We start from the raw sequence: 15846 nt of genomic DNA, 5'->3' as shown, positions 1-15846 counted from the left end.
ACTATCCGGTAAGAATATCTGAAGCATTTGCTATTTCTCGGGGAACGTTATTTGTGGCACGCATGCTAGTTGTCTACCTGAAACCTGTTCTTCCCCCTTTAATTAACAAACTTGATTTTCTTTGGGGCAGTAACATGCCCAGGTAAAAAGACCTCTCCATAACCCCCTGTAGCTAAGAGTAGCAATTTAAACCGATTCTGGCCAGTTAAAATTAAGCTGGAACCTCTGGGAAAGCATTTCAAAAGAAGCCAACTTGGATGGAACCTGCCTTTTGTCTTTTGTTTTTCCCCCGTTTTCCTATCTAGAATGGGCATGTGATGCCTGGATATGCAGCCACCCAAGACTATGAGGATGAGACTGTATGCCAAGAGAGGCAGAACAGGAAGACTGAAGGAGCACTAGCCCTTGGCTTATTACCTCTGGACTTACTGTTAAATGAGAAAAGATAAACTATTTGATTAAACTTCTGTGGCTGGGTTTCAGTTACACACAGCCTAACACAATTCTAACAAAAAGGGCCAAAGTGACATTCACTAAGACATATACACTGTTTTTTTTTTAGCCAAAGACAAAAGTGATCATGTAACAGTGGATAGATATTGGGTTAGGTGTTCTCATTACCCTCCAAATCCCTCTGAACGTATACATAGGCATAAAACAGAAATGGACCAAGAAGGCATTCTTCAAATTGAAATGCTTTTATTAGAATACTAATTGTAGATAAAAAAACCCCAAAAACCCACACACATGAAAAAAAGGAAAACAGAAATGCTATTACTGATTAGGCAAATTAGAGGAAAAAGATTTCTGCAGTGTGTATAAAATGTAAACATTTGCCCTGGGATTTCCCACAGATGGCACAGTCCATAAGGACTTATTTGGAACAAAAATATGTCTATCGAAATCTCCAGTATCACTTCTATAACATCTGCAAACTTGCTACAGTGAAAGTTAAAGTTCTGAGCACGCCCAAAATTTTCTATGCAAAACACTAAAAATGGCTCCCAATCAAGGCAACTTGAACATCAACTGCTACATGTGGAAACAGGCACCGAAGCAAATCAATATTCCAACGATGAGCTTCCACTCACTATGCTAATTGTATTTACATTTACCTTGACAGAGATTATAAAAATAAAAATATATAAAACCCCTATTTGAGTCTGGGGTTGAAGATGAAATATTTCTTGCTTATCAAATGCTCCAGAGAGGCATAAAATCAGTCACTTGAGCTTAGGCAGAGAGGACTAAGAAGACGCCCTCTTCTGTTCAGAAAATGGAGACTCATAAACTTCCATGGGTGGGCAGGTACAAACCAGGTGTTGATCTCCGTAGATGTCATCAATCCGGGCAACGGTTGGCCAGAATTTGTTCTCTGGCTTCACAAAGGGCTGCAAGGGACAAAAGATGAAAATGTTCTGGGGTATTTTGAAAGGTTTCTCTTGGGGGAGGAGATTACAGTGAGACCCTCAAAGCCTAAGACACCCTCAGCCCAACACATATTCAAAAAGTATAAGCTAAAAAAAACCAACCCTTCATTACTGTCCAAAAAAATCTAACTTTTGATGCTTGTCCCCACTCCATCAGACTACAGAGCATCTTCTTCATATAAGAATCAGAAAGGAAAGATTGCATTTGGGACCATCTCCCTGTTGGATGATGGTAGAAAACATCTACTTGACAGGGACTCCTTCCTATTTAGTCTTCCTCCACGGTGCGCCCTGCAGATTCCCAGGCCTGTGGTGACGCTGACTCTGACTTCAGAGCTCCAAAAGCCAATTCCTGTGCTTTGCGTCCCACATCATGACCCACATTTCACAAGGTGTCCCACATATAGTTACTTTAAGGAGACTACAAGAGTGGGAGCCCCTCAGATTAGGCAGTGGACCCTCATTCACACGTGAACACTATGCCAACTAGTACAATCAGCTTCAGAGGAGAACTTACGAGTGGGAATGCTGCCACCTCTCTGGAATACGGTCGATCCCAGTGGGAGGACGTGACACAGGTCAGGGAATGTGGAGACATCTGAGACAGACAAGAATGGGAGAAGGATCAGAGCAGAACACCGCCTCCCACACTTCACCTCAACCAGTGAGCTTCTGATGGAAGCCCATGGACAGAGAAGGCTGTTTTGATTCAATTTCGGGGGAAGGAAATTTTGGTAGGAAATTTTTTTATTGTGAAATATTTCAAATATAAGAAAGTAATGGTAACATAATAAGCACATCTACCACCCACCATAAATCAACATTTTGTCCTATTTGCTTAAAACAACAAAAACATTACAGATACAATTGAAGCTGGCTGTACATTTCCTCTCCATCTCATGGCTCACCCTCTTCCCCAGTAATAGCCACTATCTTAAATTTGGTGTTCACCTTTCTCATCATGTTTTTATACTATTCATATATTAATAAACAGCATATAGCATTTTTTGGTACAATTTTAAACCTTTTCATGCTATGAGTGTTATTCTCCACTTGCTTTTGTAACTCAATGTTATGTTCTTTACATACCTTTTGCATTTTGAAAAATAGCCTAAATTCTGAAAGAATCAGCAGTATCCAGAGAAAACAGAAATAATGACAGTAAAAATGATCTATTGTATTCCTTCATTATCCTTTTGAAGCCACACTCAGTAACAGTCCTGCCTTCTCCTGCCAGCCATTGGCCCCTGCACGCCACCCTCAGCTGGAGCATTTGGGAACTTGCCTGACTGGCTTGGAGCCATAACAACACAACCACAGCCTTCACAGCATTCTTAGTCCATGATCCCACAGCTTAATAATGTCTGGACCTAACAAGAAACTTAGGGCGCTGACCAGATATGAAAATGAACATGTTCTGGAAGAGGCAGGGTAATGCCTAACAAAATTTTCTCCAACATAAGCCATAAACATTGTAAAACATTCAGGCCAAGTACCAGTATGGTTCTAATAGACATACGTACCTTTATCCAGAGTTTGTGAGGTAAATCATCTCTAGTGAGTGCATCAAACAGGGACACAGAATGCTAAGACTTCCTCAACTCGAGCCCTGCAGCCTGTGCTCCCTGCTTTGGTAACCAGTTGGGTGCGTGGGGTGTGTAGAGTTCCCACAACCCCAAAGCAATTACACAAATTTAAAACATCAGAAAATATCCACGTTATTCTTAAGTAACCATTGCTATGTTCAAGAAGCTTTAAACTTCCAAGGAATGAATGCATCATCGTCTCAGAAGAACAGCCTTATTCTAGGCAAAAATATCTAATGAGAGTTCATGGTTAGCCGGCACCCTGATCAGACACCAATTTCTACTCTAGGGGACATTTTGAATCAAGTACGAGTGCCTACGCACCTTCAGTGGGTTGACCCTCGGGTCAATACGGCCCTCCTCGATGTCGGCGATTTCCTGCCGAATGCTGATCATGGCGTCACAGAATCTATCCAGCTCTGCCTTGTCCTCCGACTCAGTGGGCTCAATCATCAGAGTCCCTGCCACCGGCCAGGACATGGTAGGGGCATGAAACCCTGCAAGGGAGACAGGGACATGTATCACTAATTTTGACCTGCCAATTTGGAAGAGCTCCTCCCTATCTTATACTTTATCCTAAGGAAATCATTGGATACATTTGTTAATATATGTATCTGAGGATTCCTCTTAGTACTGTTTATGGTAGAAAATCTTAGGAAATAACCCAGCATCCAACAATAGTGGATCAGTTAAGCAACTTGTACAGGTTATCCATACAATAAATATGCAACCATCAAAAGTGTGTAAATTTATATTTGTTAAATTGGGTCAACATTCAAAAATAGTAAGTGAAAAAAACACACAGCATAATGATATCCCATTTTATTTAAAAAAATACACACAAATATATACTGTATATAAAAGGGAGTGAAGATACCTGATAAATATTGGGTTGTCAGAAAAGTCATGATGCATTTTTGCAATGAAAAACAAAAAATTCGTCATGACTTTTCTGACAACCCAATAATAAATACTGAAAATACATAGAGGGTTCCAAAAAAGTGTATACACGTTTTAAGAAAGGAAAACTTAAAATTGTAATAATATATACTGATAACAAAAGATGACTACAAGTCACGTTTGACTTGTGCAATTACAAGAGGTGCTCACAGTGGTTACCATCAGCATCCAGACACTTCTGATTATGGTGAAGTACTGCTTGAGAAACACTGACCAAAATGTCCACTTGTATATATTTTTTTGGCACCCCCGATATTATAAATAAGCATAAATACTAAGACAATACTACAGAATAAATACTAAAGAAAACTAAAAATTTAACAGGCATTATTGCCAGAAAATGAGACTGGGATTTTTATTTCACTTTGTGATTTCAAGTCTTTCTATAATGCTCATGTATTACTTGCCATTAAGAGAAACTACAATAGTTAAAGCCTATCAAAAGTTAAATAAAGAGGTAACAACATTGAGGAGCCTGGAGTGCGTGTTACTGTCCCGTCTTACAGACAGGGAAACAGTATTTGGAAAGCCTTTGGCTTTACACTGAATACAGGCTGAAGGTGTTTCTATGTTTCCATTACGTTTTCACGTATAAGATGAATGACCGAGAGAGATTTCCTGGACAAAAGTCAAAAACAATTTTTGCCATTTCTTACACTTTTTCTGTGAAACTTTAAAAGATGAAGAACAGCTCCTACGTTGATATACCTGCCTGCTACGTTTGCCCTAGAAGGCTGCAATGGCTCCCCATTCTGGTGCATCATGACAAGGGGTAGTGCAGTCATGCCTATATGCTTTAAGGATCGTCTCCTCAACATTTTTTTTTTTTAAAGATTTTATTGGGGAATTTGGGGAGGGGAACAATGCTGGGGAATCAGGAAAGGGGAACAGATAAGTTGCTGTCTTTTGTTCTTCAGTCTAGTTGTGGAGGACGTCGCTTCACTGGCCCATGTTGGTGCTATCATTACGCTCTTCCCGGGTGAGGTAGTCGCTCGCTGGCCATTGGACAGCCGCTCACGGCAACTCACGAAATCTCACGCCAGCTGCCGGCCAGACCCATTACTGCCTACACCGTCACCAGTGACTCACGGCAGCCCAGCTCCACGTCGAGCTGTTGTTCACCATCTTAGCTGTAGAGGGCGCAGCATCACTGGCCCTCATTTGGGATCCAAACTGGGGCCCTGCTGCTCATAGCTGGCATCCCAAGCCAACTCTTAACCAATGCACTGCTTGGCTGGCCCCTCAACATTTTATTACAAACATTTTCAAACAGGCCGATAAGTTAAAAGGAGTGAACACCCATATGTCTTCCACCTAGATTCTACAGTGATGTTCTCTTTGCTTTATCACATATCTATTCATCTATCCATCTACCTTATTTTTTATGCATTTCAAAGTATGCTGCAGTCATAAGTAGTCATAAGTACACTTCTCCCTTAAACATTTCAGCATGCATATCATTAACTAGAATTCAATATCCACATATTTCTGTGATAAAATGGACATACAGTAAAATGCACAAATCTTAAGTGTATGACTTAATGAGTTTTGACAAATGCATAAAACTGTCACCCAAACCAGAAAGGATTTTTTTTTTTTTAAACAAAAGCTGGTCTCATTAAGTCTGACCTCAATGCCAAGTGTGAGCAAATGCAGCCCAACATATTCTGCATAGTGGTTTCCACATCTGGAACCATCTGAGTCGTCTGGAAACACAAATTCCTGGATCTCGACCCAGATTCAGAAAGTCTGAGGTAGGGTTCACAAATCTGAGTGTTAAAACTCCTCAGGTGATTCGAGTCATTAGTTATGTTTGGAAACCTCTGTCCTGAAGCAGTGTAGTGTGCCTCTTGCTTGTCTGATAAGACTCATCCGTGGGGTGCTTGTTAAATATATAGATTACTAGGCCTTTCCCCTGGAAATTCTGAATCAGTAGGTGTCATTAAGGTCCAGAATCTGTGTCGTCCTTTTCATTGTTGTTTTTTTTACTTAGCCATTCATTCTCTCACTAAACACATATGTTCTGAGTACCTACTATGTGCCAGATTCCTAGACAATTCTGGGCTTAGGACAAGTGTGGCAATCACTCTATCAAACATCAAAATAAGGTCAAGGTTGGAGATAGAAAAGGACTTGAAAATGCTGGGTGGTAACTTCAACTACCACCTCCCTCCTAGCCCTTCGTCTCTCTACCTGCAAATGCTACTGCAGTCGGATGTATGATGCAGACATTGCATCCCAGAAGGGAAGCCTTATCCTGAAGCTGCTACCACTCAGCCATTAGCCGAGAGGTTGTCATGTTACAGAACAGCCAAGAGGAGATTCTGAGGAAGTCATTGCTACTTTCATTAATTAAACATTTCTCTGGCTTTCCCATTTATTATCAGTGTAACTTTACATAATAAGATCATTCGTTCAAGGGAGAATGAGTCACAGTCGTAACACTATTCAATTTTTATTAAAGTTTTCACTTACTAAAAGCAATCATTCAAATCATCACTAAAATTCAGATAGGACTCCACATCCATTGAAAGCCAATGGATATTGTCTCCCCAACTTAGCCTTTCTGAGAAGTGAAGCGTCTTTGATATTATTAATGTCATTAAGAAAATGTATTTTAATAAAGGTTGTGCTGAATGAACATCCACTAACACACAAAGGGCCCATGTCTCTTAAAATCCTTCAAAGAAAATTGTACTTTTGTGAAAACAACATGCGCCTACTTCTTCAGCTGTAGAAGCAGCTGAAACAGCCATGCCACGACTGAGATGGTGATAAAACTCATATGCTGTTCATCTCGAACCCTCCCACAGGTTACTTCCTCCACTTCCTTCCCCATTACTCCAACTTACCTCTTCATGGACCTCTCTCCTTACCAGGAGTGGGCCAGGAGTATGAATTTACCAGAAGCATGTGCAGAGAGCAACAATTATTTTCTTTGGGATTTTTAATTTTAACTATACAGACTTCTTTTCTTGGCTGCATAGATTCAAGATGCATGATTTAACATCTTTCAAGGGGCAGTACAAACATAGTCATAAGGGAGAGTTTTTCTCTATCACTTTGAAGGTTGCAGAGAACCCTAGGCTCCCCACTTAGCCTATGGATCAGTTTCCTCTGGTGCCTGCACGCTCAGTTTGTGCCACCAGGAAGTGGTCCACAGCCAACATGGACAGCTGCATGAATGTCAAAAGCCCGAGTTCCCCTACAAGGGGTTGCTCCTATGAGGCCACTTACCGTAATCCTGAAGCCTCTTGGCCACATCCACAGCCTCAATATTTGCAGACTTTTTGAAGGGTCTTGTATCCAAAATAAATTCATGAGCCACGTAACCTGTTCAGGAAAATTGTTTCAAGATTAGCATTAGCTTATTGTTTTATGTGCGCAAATGAGCAAATAATCTGCTTTTTAATGCATATTAAAATTCATGGGCACTTGGTGAGTTTATAGTTGGGAACAAAGATTTCAAATAAAAAATTTTAACATGTCAGGCCAACATGTCTGATCCTTTGTGTGTAACACACCCATGAGCCAGCAAGCTAATGGGAGGCAGGGCTTCAGGGCCAAGGTACTGCTGGGGATGAGATTATTTCTAATGCTGAGGACCTAAAATCTACTTACAACAGTCATCACAGGCCTGATCCTTTTATACAAAATATTTCTAAAGCTAAGGAACCATTGACACCTTTTTTTACTAACCTTGCCCCCAACATCAAATAACTGTTTCTTCTGCATGTAGTAAACATAAACTAAACATACGTGTCTATCCATAAGACATACAGAATTTCATGTGATTCTTCACAGGGGCATCTGAAGTTTGGGTTTCACACCGAGAATTAGAAAAAGGGGCTGTCAAACAGCACTCCACAAGTGGCAAGGAATTGATGAAGCCTAAGTCCTTGTGGGGGTCAGTTCACTTTGTTGTAGTTTATAAACTGATTGCCTCTCTATGCCCAGGCCACCACCTCCCTAGCATGACCTGTTGACCATCCATTCATCATCAATAATAAAGCACCGAATAAATCAGCATTTTCATCAATAGAGCAACACTCCTGGGGGATTCCCAAATTCCATGGCCACATAACTGATGCATTTCCTTCGAGGAAAGTATCTACACACGAGACAATAATGCACTCCTTCTTAACCTGCTTTCCTGACTCAGCAAATGATGAATCTATTTAACAGATACATGGAGCAGACAAGTTCTCAAGCCTGCGAAGAATCACCCGTCATTAACAGCCCTAAAGGTACTCTATGAATTGCTCTGCTTTGTATGGAATGCATACCCATGGAAGGGTTGGTTTTGTTTGAATATACAAGTATAAGAGCCTGAGACTTTGAATATACTGCCACTGCAGGTTTTTAAAACACGATTTCTAACAATGACAGGGATTAAATTTGTGAGTTGTGAGGAGTGTGATTCAAAACTTGAAAGTTGTACTCATAGGTAAACTCATGAAAAAAAAAAAAAAGTGCCAAAAGGAATGACCAGTTGGAATATTCAGGGGGAAAAGCATGAGATTACTTAAATCCTCATCAGCTATTCCAGGAATCCTAAATGCTACCCCATGTGGGGAGCCCAACTTTGACCTTTCTTCTCTAAGCCTCTGGCAGCCACCCCAGCACTGTGACAATGGTACAGGAAGAAGGCCACTCAGCCTGGAGGAGGGGGCGTTACTCTTGCTGGAGGACAGAGAGCAGAGTCTTCCCAGCAGAGGTTCAGTAATAGCTGAAAGGCCCCATCAAGCCAAGCCCAGCGCTGCTAACACCAAGACCTCATCTGCAGCGGCCCCTACCACAGCCAAGTGGTTTGGGAAGAGCTCCATTTTCAAAATGAGGTTCAGATGTTATTTCCTAACTCCATATTCTAATACTTTCAAATGGAAACGAGTGGAGTTTTAGCATCTCTCTCTTTCTACATGAGCCCTGAAAGGGGTGAAATTTAAATTTGGTAGCTATTAGAGGCCAGATCCCAAGATGTTCATCTTTGTTTGCAGTTTCTAAGGCGAAAAGATATACAAACCTTCCATGGCATATGGTGAGTCAGGGCAATGAAGTAGATATTGTATAAACTGATCAGCGCAAGTTTTAATTTTCACTTAGTAGGTGTTTCTGCTGGGCCTAACCATGACTATAACAGTCTGAAAAAATACCAAGTCAAAGTAGCAAGGAGAGGATGGGGTAGGATAATGGAAAAGCTTGGCTCTAAGCTTGGACCATCCCCCCTCCCACCCCCACCAAATGCTAATTATCTTCCGAGGCTGAAGATGACATGGGAACATGCTAGAGAAAAATAAGACTTCTCAAAACCCCCCTTGAGAGCTGGGACTGGACCTTACTTATCCCACATCCTCAGAGTGACTGCCTAGAAATAAATGGACCTTACCAGCTAATTATAAAGCTTGGGTGGGCAATCAACGCTCAGGCAAGCTTTTCCGTTGCAGTCCAGGGACCACAACTAACAGAATCAAAACTCCTGACTGTTTCCCTGGGAATGAGGTCAGGGAAGGCCTCTGGCCTCCAAGAGTCACTTCCCAGCCGGGGATGTGAGGGCCCAGCCTGAGGCCCATGTCTGCCCACAAAGGCCATCGGGAAACCTCTTCACAGGAATTTCCAAACAGTTAGGTTTGTCCGAGGTCAGAAAGAGATAGGCATTTGAGAATTTAAAACATAAATAAAACATTGGGATACTAACAAAGCTGTCTACTCCACTGACAGGAACACATTTAGATAAAAAGGAGCTTAGCCCCCCACAAGAGTAAACATCTGTGAATTTTTTTAATTCCTCCTTTAAAAACATATCATCTTATCTGAGGTAATTCCTTTCTTTTCTCATCCTAGCAGAATAAATATTGTCGCTGCTCCCCCATCCTCCTGTCACTTCCTTGCTTAGCAAAACCATAAGCCTCAACAGTTTTGCTGGTATTTCCAAATCTCTCAAAGAAATTGTTCATAAAGGGAAGCCTGGAGTTCATTAAAATTATTGCCTCATAGTCATCCGACGTAATTCCAAAGTCTTATTTAAAGCTAGTAAACTAGTAAATAGGATTAAGATAATTAACAGTCTTCAAATATTGCCATTAGACATTTTGGAATACAGTGTATTTAAAAACATTTCTATTTTATGCCCTCAGGAGGTGCAGTGATAATGCTTTTCGAGGCCCTAAATTACTGAGCCTGAAATTGTCTGAGTGTGTTTACCAAACCAAACATGAGACGATTTTCGGTTTCATGAACTTTGGGATTGGGTAATAAAGGCTGTAGTCACCAATCTATTTCTGCTTGGGATGAGCAATAGGATTCATTATTTCATTCTGGGGTAAAATGTCAAAACAAATGGAAATTTCATCTATCTTTTTGTGCTTCAAATCCCCCAGGACTGGGATGACTCTGCCCAAAAGCACATGAGAGGCACCTGAGAAACCCGTGCTCGCTCACTCTCTGGAGGGCTTCCCCCAGCCCCATCGTAGTCCGGATCGCATTGGTTCTTTCTTGCTTTAAAGAACTAAAATTTGCATCGCACAGCTCTGTGCACATACTAAAAATCACTGAATTACACATTTTAAGTGGGTAATTTGGATGGCATATGAATTCTATCTCGAAGTTTTCAAGTAAAGATACTCATAAGAAAGTTTTCAATATAAAAACATTAAAAATTAGGGGGAAAAAAACCCCATAAACTTTGTCAATTAACGCAAAGGGACCATTTTTCATTCATCAAATTGGCAAAGATATTTTGTTTTTTGTGTTGCTTCTTCATGCCGTCTAGGTCCTGGTATGATGGTCACTTGTATAACAGTGAAGTAAATTGGTCCAAAGTCTCTGGGGGGACAACTAGCCATATGTGTCATGAGCTGAAATGAATTCATATCCTCTGAGATAATAATTTCTCTTCTACGACTCTAACCAGGATGGTTTGTTTTTTGTTTTGTTTTGAACCTAAGGATATTCGTTGCAGCATGTTACAAATGCAAACAACTCGGGGGGGGGGGGGGGACCCTATAGAATTTCTTAAGTCAGGGTACATCCATACAACAGAACTGAAGTAGCCACTTTCAAAGAACATTCAATGATGACATGGGGGAATATAGGATATAGTTAAGAAATATAAGATAAAGTTAAAAAACAGGATACAAACTGTGTTTGTAAAATGATCTGAAGTGTCTAAGCTGAGAAGGAATACATCAAAGTGTTAACAGTGGTTATGTCTGCCTGATGGAACCATGAATCATTTACATTTTCTTCCTCACACTTTATTTTCCAAATTTTCCCTGTTGAGCATCTATACATTACTTATATAACCAGACAAAACAAATACGTAAGCTAATCCTGAAGGCCAATACATAAGCAGGATGCATTTCATAGCGCAGGAGCAATATTTGAATTAATTAGCAGCTCTTGTAGCTTCTTTAATACCCACTTCAGAAGTATTTTATTGTCTTGCTTAGAGACATATTGCCCCCAACTTTCTTTTCCTACTCTCTGGAGAGCATTTCTATCCAGGGCTTCAGGTTATTTAGTTTTTTCAATTTTCAAACTCCAAAACCACCTGCTTTGTATACATATTAATAAGGAAAGACCAGCCGTTAAATGAAAGATCACAGGTGTAAATGTACACTCAGCCTGTGTCAGAGAAACAGAGGGCCAAAGAGGGGCCTCGTTCCTGTGGCCCGAGGTCTGGGGGTGCTGCTTACAGACTGCTGTCTCTCTCCTCCAAGTCCCCGATGTTGCTGCTCTCGGATTGTGCACCCACCCACATCCAAGCGCTGTGGTCTACCTGGCTCTTAGCGCCAGCCCCTCCCATCACCTCAAGGGTGCCTTTGTCCATGTCTATTATAGTAGCTTTGCTCTCCCCTCTTCACAACCTTTTTTCCCCCTGGCAGCTTAAAATCATATCGTTTTCTTATTTAAAAACAAAACAAAACTGCATCTTATTGAAGCAGCTCCCCCACCTTCTATACTAAACTTCCCCAAACCGTGAATGCTCTCCTTCTCCTCTCCAACCTCAGTCCAATTCTCAGCCCGTTTTCATCTGGTATCTGCCTCACGTTTTTGCCCTAACTGCTTTCAAAGGTGACCACAGGCTTCCTAATTGTTAAAGGGCAAAGATGCTTTTTAAGACTCCTATCATAAGACCAGCCACGTGCTCTTCGGTCTGTCTCTCCCTGTTGAGCAACACAGGCACACCTATTGATTGATCGCGCGTGCTGTACCAGGCATGATGCCAGGTATGGGAGCATGAGAACTGCAGCAGGCACAGACACCACCCTGCAGGAGTTCAAGGTTGATGGAGATATCCTCAGTGCAGAGGTAGCCAAGAGGAAGTAATCCTCTCCACCAGGAAAGGGAGGCTTCAGGGAGGAGGCGGGGCCAGAACAGAGGCAGGAAGGACAACCAGGGGGTTTCAGGGGACAGGCGCTGTGACAATGCTGCAAGGGCTCTAAATCCACCTCAGGAATGGAGTCCCCCTCACCAGGCGCTCCTTCTTCTGCATCCCTCTTAATGTCACTATCTGCTTGAGGGGTTTTGCTCTGATTTTTCAAGTTCCTTTCCTTGGGTCTCACCATTTCCAAGAGTCAGCTCTCAGAGTCTGTGCCCATAGCCAAATCTCTGCAGATCTACCTGGCTTCATCCACTCCCATCGCTTCCGGGGCGACTTGGTTCCTCCATCTATTATTCCCTCTAGTACAAGCCTAAGAGGCTTACCTAAAATTTCTCTTCACACTCAACTTATTGGTACCTAAGTCCTACTGGTTCTACTATCTAATAGCATGTTCACCCCCTGCAACTGTCTTAATGATTTTAACATTCTCTTAATTCTGTCTTTCTTCTCAAAAACCTTTCTGGCTCAAGGGTGAAGTCCGGAGCCTTCCAAGACCTTCAGGGCCCCATGCTAGCTCTCCAACCTCATGCTCATCTGCTCCCTTTCCTCCTAGCCCATCCTTCCATCCACCCAACAGTCCCATCACCCAGACAATTCCCTGTTTCCTGGATTCCTCCTGTAACTCTGTTTACTGGGCTTCTGGTACTCTTCCGTCCAGGCTCATGTCAAATACCTCCTTCCATAAGGCTGTCCCAAATAATCCATCATGCCTCTGCCCAGTCTTGAATTACTCCGACTCATAGCATTTTGTGATGTATTGAGTTTGTGCTATTTATAATATGTATACATCTCTCAGTGGTGTGGGCTCCTTGTTGACCTGGGCTATGTGGACTAAGTTCATTGAGAGCCTTGCAAATACTGACACCCCTGAATTGTTCACTAAATTGAAGTTGTTTCCAATAACTCTATGCTTTTCTCTGGTATATACTAAGAAATACAAGTTTCCCATCCACTTCAGAAAACAACACATACTAGGTCAAACTAGGTTCAGCCAAGAAAAAACCAAGATGATGGTAAACTAAAGTTAATACTTGCCTCGTGCACCCCGGAAAAGGACTCTGTAGTGTTTTTCTAATCGCTTGGCCATGTAGTTGGCATTTAATATAGCAATTTCCGTGGCTTGTTTCAGGCCCCTGCCTCCCATCATCTGCAACAGAGGGAAAAAGAGCCATCAACCATGGAACAGAGAAATCCAATGGACAGTAACCAAAGACACCCCCAGAGAAATCCCCCTATAAAGGAAGTCAGCCCACCATCACTCTGTAAATTGCAGTGAGTGGAAAATCCTAACAAGGACATCTGTTGATCCTCTCTAAGCCTAAAATGATTTTTGGTTTTCTCCTGTGAACAATAATTTTACATTTCTTATTATGGTAACAAAGCTTACAGCAGGACAAAATGGCTGCTGGCTATTATGTAATCTAAAAAGGAAAAATAATTGTTTTTAGGTTATACTCATTTGGAGGAGTTTCTGTTTACTGTGAATTTGAGATAACTTGATAATTGCCAAGAATCCCATGGGATCTTGACCTAAATCCCCTCTGAATCAATTTGTATGGTTTGTCTTTCAATGGTCCATAATGAAGGTCATTTATGTTTACCAAGTGCCAGATTCAATCTTATCCTTTTCTGGGGTTCATAAGTCCCTGTGATTATATGGGGTGAGTATCAGCACCAGCAAAGAGCTTACAGTCAAGATTGCACTAATTTTTATTGCCTATTTTCTTCCCAGAATACAACATGTATGATGGAGGTCATAACTAATGTAAAGCACATGAGAAAGCATTAAGTCCAAAGTAAGGAGAGGATACATTTTGCCAGGCTGGTCAAAGAAGGGTTCCTAGAGTAACAGAACTTGAGTGGAAACTTAAAAATGGGTAGAATTTGGATAGACAAAGAGAAAGGGGCAGGCACTCCAGGTGAAAACTGCAAAACCAAGTTGTGGAAGAGAAGGCAGATGGCTGCAGTCTGGGGGCTACTGCAGAGCCTGGTGAGTTGTGACTGCCTCGTGCAATCCTCAGACCTTTGCTAGGAAGGACTTGGACTTGGTTTAGCCACTGGCTCCCAATTTGTGCATCAGAGTTACCGAGCAGCTTGATGACCCAAGCCCTATCCCACATATGCTGAATTTGATTCCCTCTGGGATGGGACCCAGGCATGTGCATTTTGGAAGAATCCCCTAAGGATTCTATGTAGGCTAGTGAGACCCAGCGGTGGTGGCAAAGGGAAGCAAGGAGAGGACTGGGGGCCTTTAGGGGGAATCTAGCAGTCCCTTAGGGAGTGTCCAAGATGGAGTGAAGCAAGCATAGAAGAGGTAGTTCTAGGGTCCAGGTGATAGGTAACAACAGCCTGAAAAAAAGAGACAGCCCAAAGCCAAAGGGGTAGCTTAAACCCTACTTTATTTATTTCATTTTTAATCCAAGGCTCTGCCTAGTGTTCCTGGCATATGCCCAAACCAGCCTTGGGGCATTTATTTTCTATATGTGGGAAATCATCTCCACCCCAAATATGTCCATAACAAATAACCAGGGCTTACAGGACCTAGGGACCAAAAGGAAGATGCGAATTAGATGCTGTTTGCGAAGAAGCAGACCTCTGTTATGATTGTTTTTGTTACTATTTGCAAAACAACTCGAGTATCATTTTAAGAAGCAGGTTTTTGTCTCTGAGGTACAGAATTGTTGTTCCAGCTTCCCAGAAAGTTTTCCTTAAGAATCATAAATGCCACGCTGTTCAAGAATAACAGCCAGCCCCAGAGAGTCATCTGGCATGATCTGCATAGCTGCGTTTGGGGGTTTTGTTTCACCCTTTCTTTAAGGAGGGAGCCAGTTTGAGAAGTCTGCTCTAATTAGCAGCTGAACAAGTGTTCCTATCCAATGCAGTCTTGTCAGCCCAGGAGATGGGCAGGCCAGTTTGAACAGAACTGTATAAACTCTGGCCCTAGTTTTTTTTTTGAGAAACACAAAGGAAGGAAGCCTGTTCCCTGACAAAGTCTAATTACCCCCGAGAGTACAGTTCCACAGGCCATAAAGGGCGAAGAACTTCGGGAAACCACCACATAAGCAAGTTTCTGCTACTTCTCCAGGTTCCCAAGAAATATAAAGCGAAGTGAGATGTCTTCCTAAAATTTATCCCAGGATCTCAACCTAGGGTAACAATTAGTATGTGCACTGTTTTTCACTTGCAAGGGGCCATACAAATCCTACAGGAAACCAAATGATGTGGCCAGAACATCCACATGACTCATAGAATTAAACTTTGTCTGGAAAAATATATCTGGTATGTTAATTTCTCTGATGTTAAACCCACAATGAGAACCCAAAGGAAATAACATAATGAAGACGAGGTGAAAAGAATTTTAGCTGTTCTCTGTAGGAAGGTTTCTTCCACCCAAATCATGAGCAATCTTCACTACATCTCAGATCATGGATTTTTTTCATTTTATGTTAAGAAGGAGGTCAGTTGTTCCCTCACCACCACCCCCCCC

The 15846-nt window shown here is 41.8% G+C and overlaps 1 protein-coding gene across 1 annotated transcript in view; it reads right to left on the bottom strand.

The window, feature by feature from the left end:
• Window positions 1–679: 679 nt before the first annotated feature.
• GLDC (glycine decarboxylase) overlaps window positions 680–15846 on the bottom strand; it is a 74270-nt gene continuing 59103 nt past the window's right edge. The window contains exons 21-25 of the mRNA XM_019664748.1: window positions 13395–13506; window positions 7214–7309; window positions 3341–3513; window positions 1948–2028; window positions 680–1391 (exon numbers count right to left, since the gene is read on the bottom strand). Of these exons, the coding sequence (XP_019520293.1) occupies window positions 1248–1391; window positions 1948–2028; window positions 3341–3513; window positions 7214–7309; window positions 13395–13506 (606 nt within the window). The 3' untranslated portion in view covers window positions 680–1247. The remainder of the gene's footprint in view (window positions 1392–1947; window positions 2029–3340; window positions 3514–7213; window positions 7310–13394; window positions 13507–15846) is intronic.

The sequence above is a fragment of the Hipposideros armiger genome, unplaced genomic scaffold (assembly GCF_001890085.2).
Source record: "Hipposideros armiger isolate ML-2016 unplaced genomic scaffold, ASM189008v1 scaffold_429, whole genome shotgun sequence".
NCBI classification, from domain to species: domain Eukaryota; kingdom Metazoa; phylum Chordata; class Mammalia; order Chiroptera; family Hipposideridae; genus Hipposideros; species Hipposideros armiger.
This window is presented reverse-complemented; position numbering and strand designations above follow the sequence as displayed.